The sequence below is a fragment of the Poecilia formosa genome, unplaced genomic scaffold, assembly GCF_000485575.1.
Source record: "Poecilia formosa unplaced genomic scaffold, Poecilia_formosa-5.1.2 Scaffold106, whole genome shotgun sequence".
In the NCBI taxonomy this organism is placed as follows: domain Eukaryota; kingdom Metazoa; phylum Chordata; class Actinopteri; order Cyprinodontiformes; family Poeciliidae; genus Poecilia; species Poecilia formosa.
This window is the reverse complement of record NW_006800045.1, coordinates 1,785,073-1,805,394: the sequence shown is the minus strand read 5'-3', so window position 1 is coordinate 1,805,394 and position 20,322 is coordinate 1,785,073. Positions and strand designations below refer to the sequence as shown.

The window sequence follows — 20,322 nt, the reverse complement described above, 5'->3', positions numbered from 1 at the left end:
TGTTAAGCTTTGTTGAAGTTGGGGGCATTTTTTCTAAATTAGTGTTTTGTAGGTGTGTAGTGTACATTTTAATTTATTGTTTCCCTGCTGAATGTGGATGTTATCACAAAAAAATAGTAGCAGTAATAAATAACATATTAAAGTGAATGTTTTTATCTCAGAAGTTTAAAAGTTTCTTGATGTTCCTTGGCTCTTGCTCCAGGGTTTCCTTCCTGAGGGAAAGTTCTCTCGGATCCTGACGGAACCGGTCAACCGGGACCCGGGTTCACGTCGCCGCGGACGACGGCCGCGCAGCGAGATGCCGAAGCCGCTGCTGTCCGTGTCGGACTCCGCCTCCCCGTGCCTCGGCCCGCCGCTCTACATGAACGGCGGCCTGATCGGCAGCATGGACTCCATCGTGACCCTGCAGAACCTCCGCGGCGCCATCCCCGGGATCCCCATCATGGCGGCCGGATTTCCACACGGATTCCCCACGGGGAGCGGCGGGTCAGCAGCGGACGACGCTAAGAACGGGCTTAGCATGCTGCCCATGATGCTGCACGGCATCCCGCACCCGCACGGCGCCGCCACCGCCATCCCGCAGCACGCCCTGTTCAGCGTCGGCACCATGATGGCGCACGCGCCGCCGCCGCACTCCTCCGCCTCCGCTTCTGCATCCACCGTCACCACCACAACTGCAGCGTCGGAGGCAGCCAGCCCGTCATCGACGACCGCCACCGCTGATCGAGAGAGCAGCGCTGACAAGGAGAAGCCAGCAGAGGGCGCCACGCGGCCGGCGGAGGCGGCGGCGGCCGTCATCACCTCCACCAGCAGAGTGCATCACACCTTCAACCCCTTCCTGATCCCCGGCGTGTCGCACGGCCTGCTGTACCCGCACATGTTCCTCCCCCACGGCGGCATCATGGCGCTGCCCGCCATGGCGCCGGGCGGCGCCGATGGCGTGCCGGGAAGCCCCAAACGGAGAAGGAAACGGGCGAAGGAGGAGGAGGAGAGAGAGAGGGGGAAGGCGGGAGATGCGGAGGAGAGAGAAAGTACAGTTACCGTCTCCGCGTCCTCGTCTGCCTCGCCGCCGAGCGAGGAGAGCCGGGCCGGCCGGGCGGAACCGGACTCCATCAGCCACGGCGAAAAAGCTGCGGTGCCGGAGGAGAAGGAGGACGGGTCGGAGGAGACGGGGGACGAGGTGGACAGACGGGACGGCGAGGCGGCATAGGACATCGTCTCCCCGCGTCTCACTGCAAAAACACAAAATGTCCACAAAATATCGCCAAATGTTTCTGTCTAGTTTCTACCGCAAATATCCAATCACACTTAAAATGAAACAAACTAACTGATGACAAACTTTTCAGGAAGAAATAAGAGCTTGTTTTACATCAGGGGTGTCCAAACTTTTTGGACTTGAGGACCAAAAAAACCTTTGCGGTGTAATTATGGACGCACCGATCCAGTTTTTACCAAGACTGATATCTGAGGTTCAGTCGATCAGAGGCAGAAAAAAAAATGAATTGACTTAAATAGTTCCTTTTTTTTAAACACATACATTAATGTACAGAATTACAAATTAATTTGACACTGAAATATATAAATAAATATCTTCACACGTTTGGTGAAACATGTAAAAACAACTTTAATTTGTTCAGTCAGAGCAGTGGAGTAGAACAGAATAAATAATAAAGAAACTGAACTATTTAAAAATAAACTACAAAAACCTTCAAATGGATCAGAAAGTTCAGTTAGGAATCCTAAGTATAATGTAAAATAAATAATAAAGCATAGAATTAGACTGAATAGATCCGACACATTGTTACCGATACCCTGCATCAACCCGAACTGGACCAATACAGATATTAATATCGGATCGGTTCAGCTCTAAACATAATGCTTTAAATGAAGTAGTCAGATTTCCTTTTTTGTTTTAAATAATTGTGGAGCCAAAACCTGATTGTGGTTTTGCAGATTTTTCTTATTCAAATAAATATTTATCAGGTGTTTATTGGATAAATACTAATCATTTTGTCAGTTCAGGTTTGGAACTGGATAGATTTCATCTGCGCAAAATAATGAAACACTTTGTATTTTAACAAGATTTCAATTGTAGATTTGTATTATTGTTGAATTGCAGTCTGGGGCCACAAAAGGTCAGTCCAGGAGCCGTAAATGGCCCCTGAGCCTCACTTTGAACACCAAGTTTTAAGTTATTAATACGATGAAAAGTTTCCAGTTCAGTTGGTGGATTATTTTATCAGTATGAATCATTTACTTGAAACAAGCTCCTATATTGTGCTGAAATGTTACTTATAAGTTAGATTTGTTTTATTTTAAGTGTAATAAAATATTTCCACTATAAACTAGACTGAAATATTTGGTAAGGTTTTGTGTTTTTGCAGTGTAGTAAGTTGCTCTCTTCTCCGCTGAGCAGCCGTGTAAAGTTTGTGCCGAGTCTGTAAGTCAACGTCCATGTAAAGACTTTTATTATGATGATGATGATGATGATGATTATATTCAACTTGTTTATATACCAGGAACCCCCCCCGACCCTCTCCACTCCACTGTAAAAAAAGAAAAGAAAACACGAGTAGAGTTAAATAATCTCCGTATTCCTCCCACCATCCCGCATCCAGACTGAAAACAGGAGGGAGAACCGAAGGAAGGGAGCGATCCAAAATGGTTCCTCTGCACTGTAAAAACATCACACCAAAACTTTTTTTTCATCTGGTTTCTACTGAAAATATAATCATAAGTTTGAATTAAGACCAAATTAACTTATAAGTAACTTTTTAGCATTTTTTTAGGGCAATAATTCCTTAATATTGATGTAAACGTACTGAAATAATCTGCGCATATTATAAGTTAAAATGTCTTGTTTCACCTGTAACTAGTATTTTTTTTCACCAATATTTAGGAATTATTTACTTAAAACAGGGTGCTCAAAGAGTGGGCCGGGGGCCATTTGTGGTCCATGAAATGATTTTGTTGGGCCCTCTGGTCAAGAGTCGTAAAAATTTAATCAAGGAAATAAACAATTGACGACCCCAAAATTTTGGAAATTTTCAATTTTTATTTTTAATGATTTACAGATTTTATAGAAGTTTTACTATAAAATTAAAAAAGTGAGAAATTTTTGCATTTTTAATTTAATTTATTTTGTGGAACGCTAATAATTTAAATTAGCCAATTTTGGCAAAACGTTTGGAGACTAGGTTTCTACATCTTGCTGAAAAGTTACATATAATTTAGTTTGTCTTAATCAAGTGTACAAAGATATTTCCACTAGAAACTAGACAAAAAACTGTTGATTTTGTTTGTTTTTGCAGTGTAAAACGTGTGCAATACTTAAAAGAAAAACTGCCATCCGAATTAATCTGAAATAAAATCCCAGACAGATTTGATTGACGCTGAAGCATAAAAGGCTGCAGAAAAATGTCTTTTAAAGTTCCTGCGTTCAAAATTTTTAATTAAAAAAATCATTTAAAAGTGCTGTCAAAGCTAATTAAAACCGAGTTTTCTTATTGTTTTTTAGGTAAAACGTATATTGTGACAAAACACAACACTAAAATACGGGAGAGAATTAGTGCCACATGAAAAAAAAATATTTTGATTTTAATTTTCTGAGATTAAAGTCAAAATTCTGAGAAAAAACTTTGATTTTTTTTATGGCACTAATCTTCTTCCATACTAAAAGGCTGCACCTTAAACTTTATTTTGATCATTTTTCCACTGCTAACATGAAAAGCTAAATTAACTCCTGCTCTTTAATTCAAAAGCAAAGAACAATCATGGGATTTGTTTCGGATCAAGCCACAGAGTCACTTTGGGAGATTCTTCCCCTTTAAAAAAGTGGTCCAGTCCAATCAGGAGCTCAGCCCGGCCACCAGGGGGCAGCAGCAGGCAGTTGTAGATACAGACAGTGGTAGAAGAGGGTGAGTTTTCCTCCTGAAATCATTGGGAAAAGTGCAAAAAGACTCGAATTTTGATCTGAAGCTCCAATTTGAGGTTTTGTCCTGATTTTAGAAAAGAGAAAAAGAGACTGAACGCCTCGTTGTTTCCTCAGATTGCAGTTCAAACATGTAATATTTCATCTGTAAATCTCTCGCTGTACATTGCTGTCTTTTTTTTAAGTGCTTCATGTATCTCTTTCCTGTTTCCGCTGGGAAGCAAACCGACTGTACTGTACATGAAAAGGATGCAAGTCGCTGGATCTACTCCGATTTTCACGACATGGTGGAAATGTTTCCGTCGACAGCTTTCCGTATCCCTGGTTTTCATCCATGGAAACGCCTTTTTTTGTTTTTTTTGCACAGCGTCTTTGTGTGAACCTGTTATTTTTTTATTTTATTTTATTTTTCCGTTGCGGCGTGCGAGCGACTGGGAGAAAGTTTGGATATGTGCATGCATGCGCACACTTTTTGCTGTGTTTCGTCCTGACAGGTCACAAAAAAAGAAAAAATCCATTGTTGTTGCCTTGTCACAAGTTTGTGGCTCCATATAATTTATTATATTTTTTTGTTAGTTTTTTTTTTTTGCCAAACTTTCACCAAATATTATTTCTCCTCAGTTTCATTGTATTCTTCAAAGTAAAATGCCTTATTTGTAGCTAGTATGTTTTTGTATAGCTGGTCTGTTACATCTCCCCCATCAGGTGGCGTTTTTTTTTTTTTTTATGGAGACCCAACAGAAACAAATCATGCCGCAGTTTTTAACTCACTACATCGACTCCTAAAAGGCCAATCAGTCGTCCCTCAAAGCACAAACGTTTGCGTATCAGTGCCTCTAAAGTTCAAACACTTTCCCTCATGTGGGCTTCACTTGCACATTTCGTCCTGTTTCCATGGCGACGGGGTCACCAAATAAGAGATCGTTAATAATGGTAGTGGAAGGAGCATGTGACTTGTTTTTTCTATGGCAGCGTTATTAGGGATATTGTAGATTTAAAAAGAAAGAAAAAAGGGGTAAATTTCGACCAAAAAACTTTTGAAAAGTCTAAAATTTAGCTACAAAAACTCAAATTGTGAGATTAATTTCATAAATTTTCTAGAAAAAATTGCAGATAATTCTGAGTTTAAAAAGTTTAAAATTTACTGGAAAGCCCTCAGATTTTGAGATTATCCTCAAATTTTCTAGAAAACATGGAAATTTCCGAGTTTCAAAAGTGGAAAATGTTTTACTTTTCAAAGTCGGGACATTTTTGAATGTTTAAAATTGTCTACTTTTTCCTTGTGTTTTTTTTTTATTATAATTTTTTCTAGAAAATTTCTGAGATTTTTTTCTAAATATTTCTAAAATATTTTGAATTTCTTCTTGCAAATGTTTGACTTTATAAACTTAGAAATATCAGGGGTGGGGGTTATAATTTTTTTATTTAAAAATTTTATTTTTTTTTAGAAAAATTCTGAGATTAATCTCCAAATTTGAATTATTTCAAGTAAATATTTTGACTTTTCAAAGAAGTTTTTTTTGGTGGAAATTTACTCCTTTGTTCCTTATTTTTTATGGTCCTAATAATACTCCATTGTAGTTTTCATACAAATCGACTTAACTCTTTTTTTATTATTATTATTTCTTTTTACAGTGGGGTTGTGTGGTGTATTTCTGAGCAGTCAGTATCTTGCGTGTAGTTGAAAGTGAGAAAGAGCAATATATTCATAAAGTCATCTACTTTACCATCTGAAACAACTTAAAAGTAAAACATGATTTATTTCCCCTGGCAAACCTGGCATGACAACCAAATCCATTTAATATATTCATTTAAGCTAACCTAGCATAAATGTGTGAGCTGCATTTGCCAGTTGTTTGTTCTTTTTCACTATTTTTATATCTAAACTCTTTTTTTTCACCAGGAGAAAAGAATAAGTGTATCTAAACTGGGTTTAAAAAACAAACAATATTTTCAAATGTACAGATATACTGATGCTCTTGTGAAAAAAAGCCCCAGAAGAAAATGGTAAAAACATTTTAAATAATTTTTTTAAGTAACTGACATTTAATGTTAAAATAAATAAAAATTATTATGACAAAGTTTTTCATGATAAATGGTAAACAATGCGATAAATTCTGACATTTACTTCTAGGGCTGGACAATAAATAAATAAAATATATTGCAATAAACACATGATCAATATCAGTAGATCAGCTAGGTTGGTGGAATCAATTAACTCACTCACTCTTTGGTTACTTAGCAACTCACTCACTCTTTGGTTACCTAGCAACAACTTGAGTAACTGGTGCTGCAGCACTTTAAAGTTTTGCTTGTTAACTGCTTAAAAATAAAAATCAATGGAGTAGAGTGAAAACTGGACAAAACAGGAAAGCTCACACTGCCTATTCGGCAGTATTTCAGATATTTAAGACGGACAACAAAAAAACCTGATCAGTAATTATCAATGTTGACTGATGTGAAACGCGTATATACAAGTTTATCTTTATAATACCTACTCTTAACTGATTCTTTAAGCTAGGATCATATGTTTACATGTTTCCAGAAGAACTCTGAACATCCTCTTCAGAAAACAGAGTTTCTTCAGTCAGAGGCTTCTTCAAATTCGCTGTATCAGACTGCTACAGGAAATCTTTTGTAGATAGCCATCGCCATCTATAATATAAACTTTGATGCATTTGAATTTGTATGAGTTACAACAGCACTTAGTTTCCATTTAGGATAAGTAAAGTATTTTTCAATTTGAATTTGCTGCAGTTAAGATACTGACTACTCAGAGCTACACTGCATAACCACATTTTAAATTAAAAGCGCACTTTTAGGTTAAATTCAACTCTGAAATTCAGACATCGGCAGGAAAACCGCACAGGAACATGAAGTGGCATCTGTTAAGTCGGTAGTTTGACCCTCACTGCATTCCTTAGCTGCACGATGCCTTCTGTTTTCTTCTGTTTCATCTGTTCATTTCATTTTTTAAACGAAGATGAAGCTGCGGCTGCGCATCACTTCCTGTTCTCGCGTGAAGACTTGAAACGGACTCGTGGCAACCACGTGCTTTCTGTCAACAGTGTTTATTTTTTCATGGAGGTCACCTCAACGTGTAAAACTCTGATCAGAGATGATGTATTTATTGTACAGTTCTTGTCTTTACATTGTTGTCTCACGACTGATTGATGGCTGTTTTTGTTACCCTGAAATACAGAAGCATTTTGGTTCACATGGAAATTAAACGGATCTGCGTTTCTGTCGCCTGACAGATAATCTCAGTCTGGAAGCTGGAAATGTCCAGCTGGGTTTTTTTCCTTTATGCTCTCAATACTTGTTCGCATTAGGCACCAAGGTGGCTGAAAATAATAAATATACAGAGAGATGCGACGGAGCATTAGCACCATCCTAAGAAAATAATAATAAAAAACCCATAAAATTATGAGAATAAACTCACATGAGAATAAAGAAATTTTGTTTTATTTCGACTTTGCTATACAAATAAACTTGATTATTACTTTATTCTTGTAATTTTACGACTTTTCTCGCTTTATTTTTACTTTATTCTCGTAATTTTAGATTTTATTTTTTCTTATTTTGGCTTTAAACTCCGTCGTACAAAGATTATTCAGACCCAGAAGAAAAAACTGGCTGCAGAATCAACTAAAATACGATCTTAAATTCATGAGAAGGTAGGTTGTGCGTTTCCTCATCCATCCTTCAGCTTTCGTTTTGAGTTCGCTTTTTAAATTTTTGCAGCTTTTATTCGTGTTTCGGCTTAAAAGGATAACATCTGGAAAACCTCACATTGAGAAAATAGATTTAGTCCAGCTCACCTTTAAATATTCTTCGTTATTTTTAAATATTCAGATAAAAATCTTGGGTCAGGTTCTTGTTTTCTACCAGATTCACAGCAGAGACCAGAATCTTCTCCCAGTTTTGATTTGTTTTATTTTCCCATGTAAATTTTATCTTTAAAACATCAAATCTGAAAGTTTTATCCATTTATTGTGCCTGTTTTATTCTTTAGAGGTCTACCTTAAGGCCTTGGATCGATAAAACCTCAGTCGGTGATGAATACAGTTTCAAATGCAGTTTGGTGTCTGAATAAACTCACCGCTCAGTCAGGATGGCGTTGCTGAACAAAGTGCAATGTAAAGGTCAAAGGAAGCGTCTGACCCTGACGCTGCAAACCCATCATAGCTAGAAAACATAAATCATCTGGACTTCATGGGGTTTTTATCTCATTTGGTTACTTTTCTTTCTTATTGTTATCTATAGCGCTCTATATTCCCATGTGGACCAATCTGACAAGTCAAAACATGGTATGTGTGATCTTTTATCGTGCAATAAAAGATGACTTTCAAGTTCTCCTCGTCTGTCCTTGATCATTTAATTTATTTTCTGGGTGAATAAATTTAAGGTTTGGTGAATATTTAATCAACTGGTGTTTCTGAATCTCAGAACTACGATGGCGTTTTACAGTTACTGTAGATAGAAAAAATGAAAACATTTATGCCAAAAAGCTCAGAAATTTTCAGACTAATCTCAAAAAAATATCTAGAAAAAACGTGAAAATTTCTGAGCTCTGAAAGTTGACAATTTGTGATAAGTTCAAAGTTTCAAAAGTCGAAAATATTCAACGAGAAAAACAGAATTTTTGACAATCTAAAAAAAATTACCAGTAAAACTTTGGCATTTGCTGAGCTCCAAAAGTCGAAAATTTGAGACAAAAAACTATTAAAATTTTTTTAGATTAATTTTAGAAATTTTCTAGAAAATTTTTGAATTTGTTGAGCTACAAATAGTGGGAATATGCAAGAAAAAAAATCTGAAATTTTGAAATTAATCAGCAAAAAGTGTAGAAAAAAAATTGTTTTTATATACATTTCTAGTAGAACTTCTAGAAATTTCCTGAGTTTCTTGGCAGACATTTTTGACTTGGAGTTTTTTCTGGACAATTTCTGAGATTAATCTCAAAATTTCTAATTTCTTTCTTTTTTCTTTTTTTGAAGAAAAATAAATGTTATACTTTTTTAATCTAAAATGGCGTACAACTAACAATACTGTTATTCTGTGATATTACCAAAACACACTGCAACACATGGCGCATGTTTTTCTCCAGCAGTTATCAGGCAACAGAAAATAATCAGAAACTTGCTGCCAGGCAACAGCGCTACCAACTGCGCCCCCTGTTGGCCAGCAATGAAATGACTGAGAAAGAACTCACACCATCCCATATGTTTAAAACAATAGCAGCTTGTTTTAATCTTGTCAGATTATTTCGTGGTCATCAGAAAATAAAACAAACAAAAGCAAAAATCTTACATGTTCAAAGAAACATGCATGAGAAGAAAAGTTAGGAAATTGCAGTTTTTGTAAAATTAATCAAATTGTCTGAAATTGGCATATTTTTCATGATTTTTTTTTAAAGCTTTTGCACATCTGAACCCAGAATAATCTGTGATAATAATAAAATACACATTTACAGAGTGACACATCCATGTTGTGGAAAAATTTCCCATTTCGTCTCTTAAAAAAGTGATAAATATTTATTTGGTGGGGGGGAAAAAGAAGAGATTTTATTCGCTCTGGAGAAAAAAAGGAAGAAAACTCACATGTTGTCATGCAAGCTTTACTTGTGCAATATCAGATAAATCATCCTGGATCAAAATATTCATCATGTATACAGCTCAATTATATTACACACAAACTGACAAACGAATAAACTGCGAGATAGTTTGGACTAAACATGCAGTGTTTATTATTATCAGCCATTAAGATGCACCAGAAAAACTCCTTTCTTTCATGTTTGGCCAAATTTAGAGTAAATAAACCAAAACTACAAAATAAAAACCTTTGAAGATAATCCAACTGGAGTCCTGCAGATATTTTACTGGCTTACTGGTGGATTTGTGGGAAATAGTGCAGCAGGAAATATTTTTGGTCCATTTTAAACTCATAAAAATTATTCAATTTAAATTTTTCTATGCCCAAAAAAGAGACTATTTGCACTTTTGCCCATTTTTTCTCCAATATATTTTTATATTTACAAGTTCAAAGTTAGATAAAAACGTCTGAGAAACCTCCTGAAGTTTTAAGTTTCATTCCTAAAACATCCAACATGGCTGCTCTGGGGGGGAAACGCTATTCGTCAGTAAATCTTGTTAACTTCATGACAGTAATCTCTGTTATTCCCAGATCCGCGTTCCAGTTTTCCGACTGCTTTAAACGCATCATTTCTCAGGCTGAATCTAATCTCCAATCTGGCTTCAGTGATAAATATAAGGCGCTAACTTCGATTTTTTTTATTTTTTATTATTCTTATTTTCAGCTTTACTTTTGTCTTCAAATAAGACTGAAAATAAGGTTGAAATTTGTACTTTGACTAGGCCATTTTAGCACCCAAAGCAATAATATAATCACAACCTGAGATTTGCCACTTGACCATTTTTCCCAAATCAAGTGGATAATAATTCAGTTAAACACTTTTATCCAAACATTTATTTTTCATGTAATCTAACCCAGGTTGGGTTTTTTAGTTGAATGATGATTGCAATAAAGTTGACAACGATGGAATTTGATTAATTGACTTAAAAAGCGAATCAGAGGTAAATTCAGATCAGTGCAGCTCGAGTAGAAAGTGACTTTTCAAATCCTACTTTGATTTAATGTTTGGAAAACACATTTTATTCACACATCATGGGGCTAAACTGAACAGTCGGTTCAGGTTATTTTTGTCCTCCGTGGTTCTGGTTCTGCGGGCCAACATGGAGCTGGAAACGGTTCAGGCGCCGCCGCTGATGATGTCTGTTGTTGCGTTAGCCGAGACGCTGGCGAGGAGCCGCAGTCGTTTTCTCTCCCTCTTTCTGCCAAGTCCTGCTTTTTTATTCCGTCTTTTTTCTGACAGGTGAGAGGAAGACAAACGGCGGAGGAGAAAAATGGGACATGAAAACTATGAAGGTCAAATATTTCTGTCTTTTCTCTCTGCGGTTCACCCCCGGTAAACCGCGTTTGATCTGTTGGTAGCATCGTTAGCATTGTTAGCATCACAGATAGATAGATAGATAGATAGATAGAATCCACCTGTTTATAGTTGAGCCATAATAAATGAAACATTTATCAAGATATTTATTATTTTCATGATAACACTAGTCCAAATGTAATATTTGTTTCTGGTTTTTTAATTGGTGGCTGTAAGACGTTTTTATGACTTTATTTTTGTGTTTTTATGATGTAAAGCATTTTGAGCTGTTGTAAATATGCTCTACAAATAAACTTAATTGACTGATTTGTATTAGCTGAGTCTTAAAAGTTATGAATTTCTCTATATTTCAGAACATTTCATGATCCTTTTCTGTAAATCAGGGCGGTCTAATGTGTGGCTCGGGATCCATTTATAGCTCAGGAAATAATTTTGTTGGGCCTTTGACCACAAGTCAAAAACGATCTGTAGACCTGTTAAAGGGTAACGTTATGTGTGCCAGATCCCACCCCATCTCCCTGCTGGAGGGCAAAAAGCTGCTCGCCTGCAATGACTAGCATTAGCTGTCAAGTTGTCAATATAATGTCCTAAATCTAAAATATATGTGTGATCTATAAAAGAAAACGGGATGCAGTGCTTTGCTACTAATTGTCAACACTATAACATCTAGATAACACGTCAGGAAAAGTTTTAATTATGGAAAAAATAGTGAGGGAGAGGGAAGTATGCGAGTTATGCTAGCTTGACTGTGACAACCTTAGCATGTAGATGTGATGTGGAATTCGTTGTGTTTCGGTTCAGTTAAAAAATAAAAAACAGCTGACCCACACACCAACTCTGACACATCATCAGTAGAGCAGCTAATCTAATAAGCGGCTAATCACCGCTGTTAGCTTAGCTAATCTGTGTTATCTTAGCTAATAGCCGCGGTAGCTAGTCTACCACAGCAAGCAATCATTTTTCAATAATAGCAAAATAAACAGTGTGAGAAATGTTTGCATGGTTTTTGGTGTTGAATCCTGAAACATAAAGTAGCGTTGTTGTCAGTTGCTATGGCAATGAGTCTGTGTGTAGCGTAGCCGACAGACGGCTAGAAAAAAGTGGTTTTTGAGTTCAACAGTTTTTCTGCTTTATTTTCCCCTTTGCTGTGGCACAAAGTACTCAATTAATAATACCTGCATCTCCAGGTTTTCATTTAGTTAACGTTTTGCTCCACCGCAGCAGTGCGGCTACGGATGAGAAGCAAAGAATCGCCTTTTCGCCTTCCAGCGTTGAGTGCATGCGCAAAATTTCCAGATGTAAACAGTAGTCCATAACAAGAGGAGTTTATTTTAATAAGGCTTCACATGATCCTGTTTTATAAATAAATAAAATGGTAAACTTGTTTTTCCTCCAGTGATTCTTCAAACATCGGGAGGAAAAACGTTTTCTGGCTCTGCTGATGCGTCTCAGGTGTTCTCCATCCTCAGATGGCGGTCCAGGCCCGCCACCCGCAGGATTTTTGGGAACTCGTCCATCATTTGGCCAGAAGAAGAAGAAGAAGAAGAGTCCTCCAGGTCGAGTGTCAGGTAAATATTCTGGGTGATGTATCGCTGCTTTGATGGTTGGCTGCAGAGATCGGATTATATGATGCTTTTACAGCATAGGGACTCCAGATCACTCTGCTACATATTTTCACATTTTAACATCATAACTCATGTATCAGATCAGGTGTGATGATTCGGGTCCGGCTTGGATGGAGAAGCTGCTGCTCTGGCTTCACCTCGTTTGGCTGCAGTTTAAAAAGAATCAGATTTACTGCAGAAGTCAGAGCATTTTGAAGGTTTTCTTGAGAACAGGATGCAAAGGAAGCAGAAAGTGTCAAATCTTTTTCCCTGACCTGATTTTCTGCTGCACTGCTTCCTGGTGAAGTTTAATTGGTCGCAGATTGGTGCTGCTGCTGATGAGGAGTTTGTCCAACCAGACACCGCTCTTCGTTACGATCGCCTAGCATGGAGCTTTCATGACTCTTCATGTCTTCTCTCATCATGTTCTTCGTCATTGTTTGAGTTTCCGGGACAATCTTTTTGCATTTAAATTTTGTCTTTAAAGTGTGGATTAAATTATGAATAACGTTTATTTATCTTACATACAAAGAGACGCAGCTGAATTTTAAAATACCTCAGTTCTTGTGCTTTTTTCGATAAAATACTCACCTGGCTGGATTTCTGCATCTACAATGTATTCTAGTTCGCAGATTTGATAGTAGCTGCATTTCCATTTTTTTTGGAATTACGGTGTTTCCATTATTTAAGAATGGAATAACAATAAATTTGTTATTCACGAAAACGTCAACATCATACTTCTACCACTTCCTGTTGTCTTCTTTGTCGTTTCTGCCAGTAGTAATATCAGGTAGTTGATCATGTGACTCGTGTGAATTTGTGTGAAATTGCACAAATTGGAATCACGACCAGTGGTGCAGTTTTACAATGAAAATCCAGCTAGTAGAAAAATAGTTTGTATCAGCATTTCATTTTACACCCATTCCTTCTGAGACAGAGGTGGTTAATATCATTATTTCTATCCTTTTCTGACATAAATCTGAAGTTTATTTACTAAACAGTTCTGGGAAACAAAAATGTGTTCAGTGTCTCCCAACCTTCATGATTTTCTATGTAATTAACTGTCTAATGTGAGTGAAAGTGGTTTAAATCTTTATCAAATTGTATTAACTTCTTACACTGAATTTAAGACAGAATATAAAATGAAGCGTTTGGAAAAGGTCAACATTTCCATTTCACATTCCAGTAAATTCTCTAAAAGATCCTAAAATTTAACCAATAATTTTGTCAAACCTAAAAAAAAGGACCAGCAGATCAGTACTGTGTGATAAAGTAAACTATTTTGTGAATGTTTTTAACTTTCTACAGTGAAGTCCAACTCAACCCTTAAAATTTAAACCTCTCCAGCATGAGAGAAAAACCAGGATATTCCTGAAAACTATGAATCTTTGCAAATGTTTTATATCTATCTGTTGTATCCAGCTGCAGTGATTAACAGCTCTCTCTGTTTTGGGTCTTTTTGGCATCTTAAATACCCGATTATTGGTTTTTCCATCAGTCGCATTTAAATTTATTCCAACCCACAGCAGTAAAAAGAAGAAATCCCAGTTTTACATGCAACAGTGAAGTAAACACAGTCTTGTTTTTGCAATTTGATGCATGCTTCAGGAAACCAAACATGCACATTGTAAAGCTCCTCAGCGACTATCCTAACTGTTTCAGGCAGAAAGTTGGAAAACGCCCAGCTGGTGGCGCTGTGACCAAACCTCAAGCCAAACTCACAGGCAAACATACAAGGACTTTTATGGAGCTAAATGAGAAAGAAAGTGGCTCTGGTTTCTGTTTTGTTCAGCTGAACTCCATGGATGATCAGAAAAGATGAGATTATCTGCAGGACCACAAACTGGACGATTGTCTTTAAGGTCCAGTTTTCTTTAAACAAGAGAGTTTCTGCTACTCTGACGGGGAGCACAAACATTAGTAGTAGTTTCTTTATTTTTTTTGTAAAAGTGGTTAAACGCATTAAAGAGAGGAGCCAGAACTAAGACTAAATGTTCCTCCTTAATCCAGATATATGCTCAAGCTACATATTTAGTTAGAAAGCTAAATATTGAGTCTGGAATCTTAATATTTTTGCCCCAATCAGAATATTTAGCAAGCTAACAGGCGAATTCACTGGCTGTTAACAGACAGTTAGTTTGTAAACTAAATATTTAGTTTGGGAAATTTCATATATAAATTAATCAATAACATAAGCTTGTTGTTTTTTGCTTTAACAGATAAAAAAAAAATCCCAAATTATTGTTGTTAAATTTTGACTTTAACTTTACAAACAGAAAATATTTTCAGACCTTTACACGATCTTGATCAAATCAGTCAAAAACTTTACAATCCACACAAAGAGATAAAAATCTTATTTCACTGCAATTTGTTGGAATCATTGAGGCTGAATGCCATCATAACCCAAACTGACCTTTTTAAATACAGTTAGTCTCCAAGCAAGACTGGATACGACCACAGCTCCATAAACAAGGATAAAAAGTTTGAGGATTTTCCAAAAATGCTGGTGTTATCCACTCAATCCGTTCGACTCTTTGGAAAACAGTCGTAGTCAGAACCACATGTTGCGGTGGAAGAAAGAAAAGCACTGTACATGGGCATAACAGGTAATAAATCAGCATAAAGCTTTAAACGGTATGGAGCCATGCAGGCAGGAGCTGGGAACAGGGGAACCGAGCGCCGGGTCACGCAGACCAGAACATGCATCATCACTAATATGTGCTAGTCTGAGTCCAGGTTGTTTATTTGATTATGAACCTTAAAACAAACATGCTAAAGGCTTTTTTATGTGATGCTAACGATGGCCTCCCCCCAAAACAAAAAAAAAAGAAAAAACCACAGCCGAGCCGGTTTCCAGCTGCCAGCTCCAACGTCGAACTCAAGCCAGCACAAAAGGATCTGCGTTTGAAGTGCAGAATGAGCTGCAGGCCAGACATTATCAAATAACAAGCGGGGGTCGTGATTAGCCCCCGTTAGCGCTATGCTCTGCTTTAATTTCACGTCTTTTACTGTGCGGTTTCCAGGTTGGCACTGAGATCCGCCATGACGTGCGGTTTGGTGGCACAGAGACAAAAACTGCGGCCCAGGTTCAGATTTTCATTAAGAACCTGCACAACTTCACATAATTACTGCATGAGCTCAAGCACTACCCTTAAAAAATCACTTTTTATCTCCTCAGAACAGAAATACAGCAAAAATATTTTAAAAAAGAAAAATTTCACAGTATATTTTTTGCAGATCAATTTACACAGCAAGAAAATTTACCCTGAGTTTGGGGATTTTTTCAGTTGAGCAAATATAAATATATTTTTTCAGTTATGTAATTATTCTGACCTCAATTATTCATTTAAAAATAAAACTATGGCTGAAATGATTAGTTGTGACAAATAAATGATTGAAATAATCATGAACTAATTTAACAATCAGTGAATCAATAACTGGAGAATACAGACAAAAAAAAAGGCCATTTGCTAAAAAAAAACATTCAGAGGAGAAATTAAGCCAAAAAATATCCATTTTGAATTTATGATTAAAAAAACTAAACATTTGTCTGTAAAAATGTTTTACCCAAGAACTCATCAAGTAGTTTTGGTTTGACTTGGTTCAAAATCTGGAAAGAATTAACTATTAGGCACCTTTTCTGTCAAATGTTAGTCATTTAATACCAAAAAATAATTAACATATCATCCCTAACCTGTATTTATGTTACATCCAGCAGAGCTGAGCTTTTCACATGTTGATGCTAGATGTATTTTCTTTAGCTGAAGATGAATCCTTTGCTACAAATGATTAAGGTTTGACGAAAGGAATGATGTTTTTGCAAAAAAAAAATCATTTTCTAATTTAAAAAATGAATTTAATAGTTTATTTTTATGTAGTTCTAACATTGCATAAGAAGGTTAAATTAAAAAACCTATGGAATATGCCCATTTTTAATCCGATTAATCGTCAGATTAAATGATTAATCACCAGAATAATTGATTAATTGATTTCTAACCTAACTGTTGTTGGTTGCGGCTCTAAATGAATGTAATTAACACTTTGAAGCTGATCAGAGCCACCACTTCCTGTTTGAATGGGTCGTAACCATGTGATACACAGGACCCAATACGTGAGGGAGGTGAAAGTATCTCCAAAGCTTAATGAACTGCAGCAACTTGGGGTCAACAAGTATCCATAACGAGCATTAGTCACTATATATAAAATAACTGGTTGTTTATGAAGCATGACAAGGAAAGGCTTTTTTCTCCTGACAGCCTAAATGTAAACATGTGGAGTTTGCTAAACTCTTCTGGGACCTAAACTGGAACCATATGCTTGGGTCAGGTTAGACTAAAACTTTTCTGCTAAAAACAGCCCAAATAAACACACAGGACAGAAAATCATGGCCACTGTTAAATATGGAGGAGGTTCTGTGATGCTGTGGGCTGATTTATATTCCTTGTTAGAATAAAAGGTTCAAGAATTTCACAAAAGACTAGATTTTAAATAAATATGGCAGCATCAATGGATCTGTTGGAAGAACAATGATCCAAAATATATACAAAAACAACAAACTTTCTCCTTGAAACCAAAAGAAAACTGAAGAGATGAGAACACAAGCGACTACGTCTGAAACGATTAATCATGATTAATCACTGAAATAATTGTCAATGAATCATCTTTAAACAGAGTATACAGACTTAAAAGAAAGACAAATTACTGAAAGAACAATGTATTAAGAGCAATAATTAATAATAATTGTACAAGTATAAATACATTTTGTATTTAAGATAAAAACACTGTCTGCAAAACTGTTTGACCCAGAAATCGTCAATTTTAGCTTCGCCTGCTTCATATTCTGTAAAATACTTATATTAATTACCATTTTCTGCCCAATTATTAATTGGTTAATCCAAAGAATATTCAATATGTTTGTCCCACACTTTGTTTATGTTAAGCTGAACTTTTCACATGTTGATATTGGACGTTTGCTTTAACTGCAAATGCATCAATAAAATGTTATATTAATAATTTGTACATCTGTGTCTTTTAGTTTATTTCTAATGTTGTATCAAATAAGTGGTTAAATGAAAAATCTGCAGAAAGAGCAAAAGTTCTTATGCAATTAATCAAATAGTTGATTGATCGTCAGAATAACTGAGAGAATAATGAATTAGTAAAATAATCCTTAGTTGCGGCTGTACAGAAGGCGTGTCAGTAAATGTGTAAAATACTGAAAAAAATCCCAAGTTTTGATTCCACATCTGTGCAAACGTGAATTTCTGAAGCCTCTCGCTGCTGAAGCTAGCAGCAGAGCAGCACACCAGAGATTACGGCTCTCTACGGGCTAACAACAAACTCCAGCTTCGTTCTGATCAAAATCAGCGAGCAGCTGTGGTCCATAACAACTGTCCAACTTCTTGAGTTGATGAAAATGTTATAAAAGTAAATTCAAATGCAAAGATTCCAGCTGAATCGGTCACGCAAGCAGAAAACCTCCATCCGAGCGAAAATGTTTGGAATTTGCTGAGACAGATTTTTCTCATCTTTGCCCACATTGTGTCCAAAAAGAAAGAAGGAAAACCTGCTTTCTCTGCTTAGACATGCCTCTAAATTACATTAGGGATGTTCATGGAGTGAAAGTGAGGGCAGAAAAACCAACTTGTTGTGTAATCAGTACCTGTTGTCCGGGGTTTTACAGTGCCTGCGGGTCTGTCTGAACATGATGCGTGTTTATGTTGGGTTTAAATCCTGATCCAGGAGCTTCTAAATGAGAGGGACACTGAGGTCTGCCCTTTAAAGTACCAGAGAGCCTCTAATCTTCAGTAACTCCGTTTCAATCTACGGGGATTTGTCTGGATGTACTGTAAGTTGGCTGCCGGCACCATAATCTTGTATGAAATGTCCAAGTAACAAACAAAAAGCAAAACGAATAACAAAAGTGGCATCTGAAATACTGAGCAAAACTCAAAAAAGGGGCAGCAGAAATATAGGAGATTTCATCCAAAGCAGAGTTTGGATTTACTTTGCCCAGTTCTGTTTTATATGTTTGAATTAAGTCGAGGATATTTCAGGTTTGAAGCGCCTGGATTACTGCACATGCTGTACGTTTGGTCTCAGTTACAGACGACTGGATTTGGAAATGCGACCCAGACTGACCCATTGCCACCAAGCCACTGATGGACTGACAACCTCTGTTCATGTTGTTGACAACCGTTCGGTTTCACTGGAAATTTTATTCCCAACTGTTTCCCACGGTTATTCATCTCCACTCTGCTATATTTAAACATGCTGATTTCACACCAGCCCTGCTTAATCCGCTTTAATCCAGCTCCAGTTTGTTCACCTAGAGAGTCCGGTTTGAGCCATGAATCCGTAACCAAATCAAAGAAAGCAAACTCTGGTCCGCCTACAAACCTCGGTCTCAGGTTGGTTAAAGTGAATTAAAATTCATATTTCAACACCAGACGGACCAAAAGCAGGAAGCGGACTACAGTGCAGGGGATTCTGGGAAAACACAACCAGAGACAGAGTTGTGTAGTAACTTGTTGCGTTACTGAATTACTTAACAGAAACAGTTTGGTTCAAATATTTAGTATTTTACACTAAGTAACAGTGTGGTCATAATATCTGATGAGTGCTGTCATATTGTGTCCATTTATATTTCCATAATAATCCCAATATTAGTGGTAAGATGTTACTTGTTCTTTGTTTTTCTTTATTTTTCCTTTTGCGTCAGGCTGAGGTATGGCAAAGTGTAAAACTGCAACAGCGCCTCCTACAGTCACAATATATGGTGGTCACAGAATAAGGTGTAACACAGGAACCAAATGCTGCTCAGCAGGGGGCCAAAAGCCCAAAGTAATATCGAGAGAGTGCCACGAGAGAGGTTTCTCCATTTCAGTAAAACATCTGAAGTTCTGTTGGACGAGTCCCAAATCGCTGTTGAATGTTCTTATTAAGATAAAGAACTGGTCCGATGATCCACAGCAGAATGAAAACCAGATCGACCCTCTGAATCTCCTGGCATTGATTGATTTTCCCTTTCATTCAACTCTGACACTTTGTTACGAACATATGGAGAGTTTAAGATTATAATAGCAATGTTGATTCACACACATTTCCAAACCCCACATAAATACGACATTGTTTTAGTCTCTACGCCATTTACTTTAAAATTGTAATAAAACTACAGTTAAATAGGAAAGTTGAGTCTTCTGGGATGGGAGATTTCTGGCTCAGTTTTTATTAAATTATTTACTATTTTCTCAGTCAGGACTGCAGGTTAAAGGGAAGATCTGGTATTTTAACTCAGGAATCTTTTGGAGGATCCCAGATGGGATGGAAGTTGTCAAATCACAGAGGGAGGCCGCTTGGTTTGACAGTCTCAACCGTAACTGAGGGACTCTAGTTTTTGTGGTTACAGACGCCAAAAAAATGGGTTTGAAAAGAAGAAAGTGAGGGTGCTGGAGCGAGTACAATGACTATGTTGTTCTCCACATGGTATTGATCTGATCTGTTGCCCTCGTAGATACATTGCATGCCATACATCAAAGTGATTGTGATGTAATCTGGAGGAAAATGAATCATAGCACATGGCAGCCCGGCCGTTCTGCAGAAAGTCAGTGGGATTTACTCTGAAAACTGTCTGCACAGGTAACATTTATATGTGGAAATAAAATGTGAACTTCATGAAACAGACAATAAAAAAAGTCATTTCTGAGGAGCTGCAGCTGCTTTACTGATTTATTGATAATAAAACTAACTTCTTAAATTGTTTGTTAATAAACTTGTTCATTGTAATGTCATCTTTGTTTGATAAGGTTATTGCAGAA

General features: G+C 37.0%; 1 protein-coding gene across 6 annotated transcripts in view; it reads left to right on the top strand.

Moving 5' to 3' along the window:
- The window catches only part of chd6 (chromodomain helicase DNA binding protein 6), an 80,934-nt gene that overhangs the window by 58,642 nt on the left and 1,970 nt on the right, over window positions 1-20,322 (top strand). The window contains exon 44 of one of the 6 annotated variants that reach the window (XM_016675123.1): window positions 14,191-14,379. The exons of the other annotated variants lie outside the window; for them this stretch is intronic. Coding sequence (XP_016530609.1) covers window positions 14,191-14,205 — 15 coding nt within the window. The 3' untranslated portion in view covers window positions 14,206-14,379. Of the gene's footprint in view, window positions 1-14,190; window positions 14,380-20,322 lie in introns of those variants that run through there. 6 annotated transcript variants of the gene reach the window in all.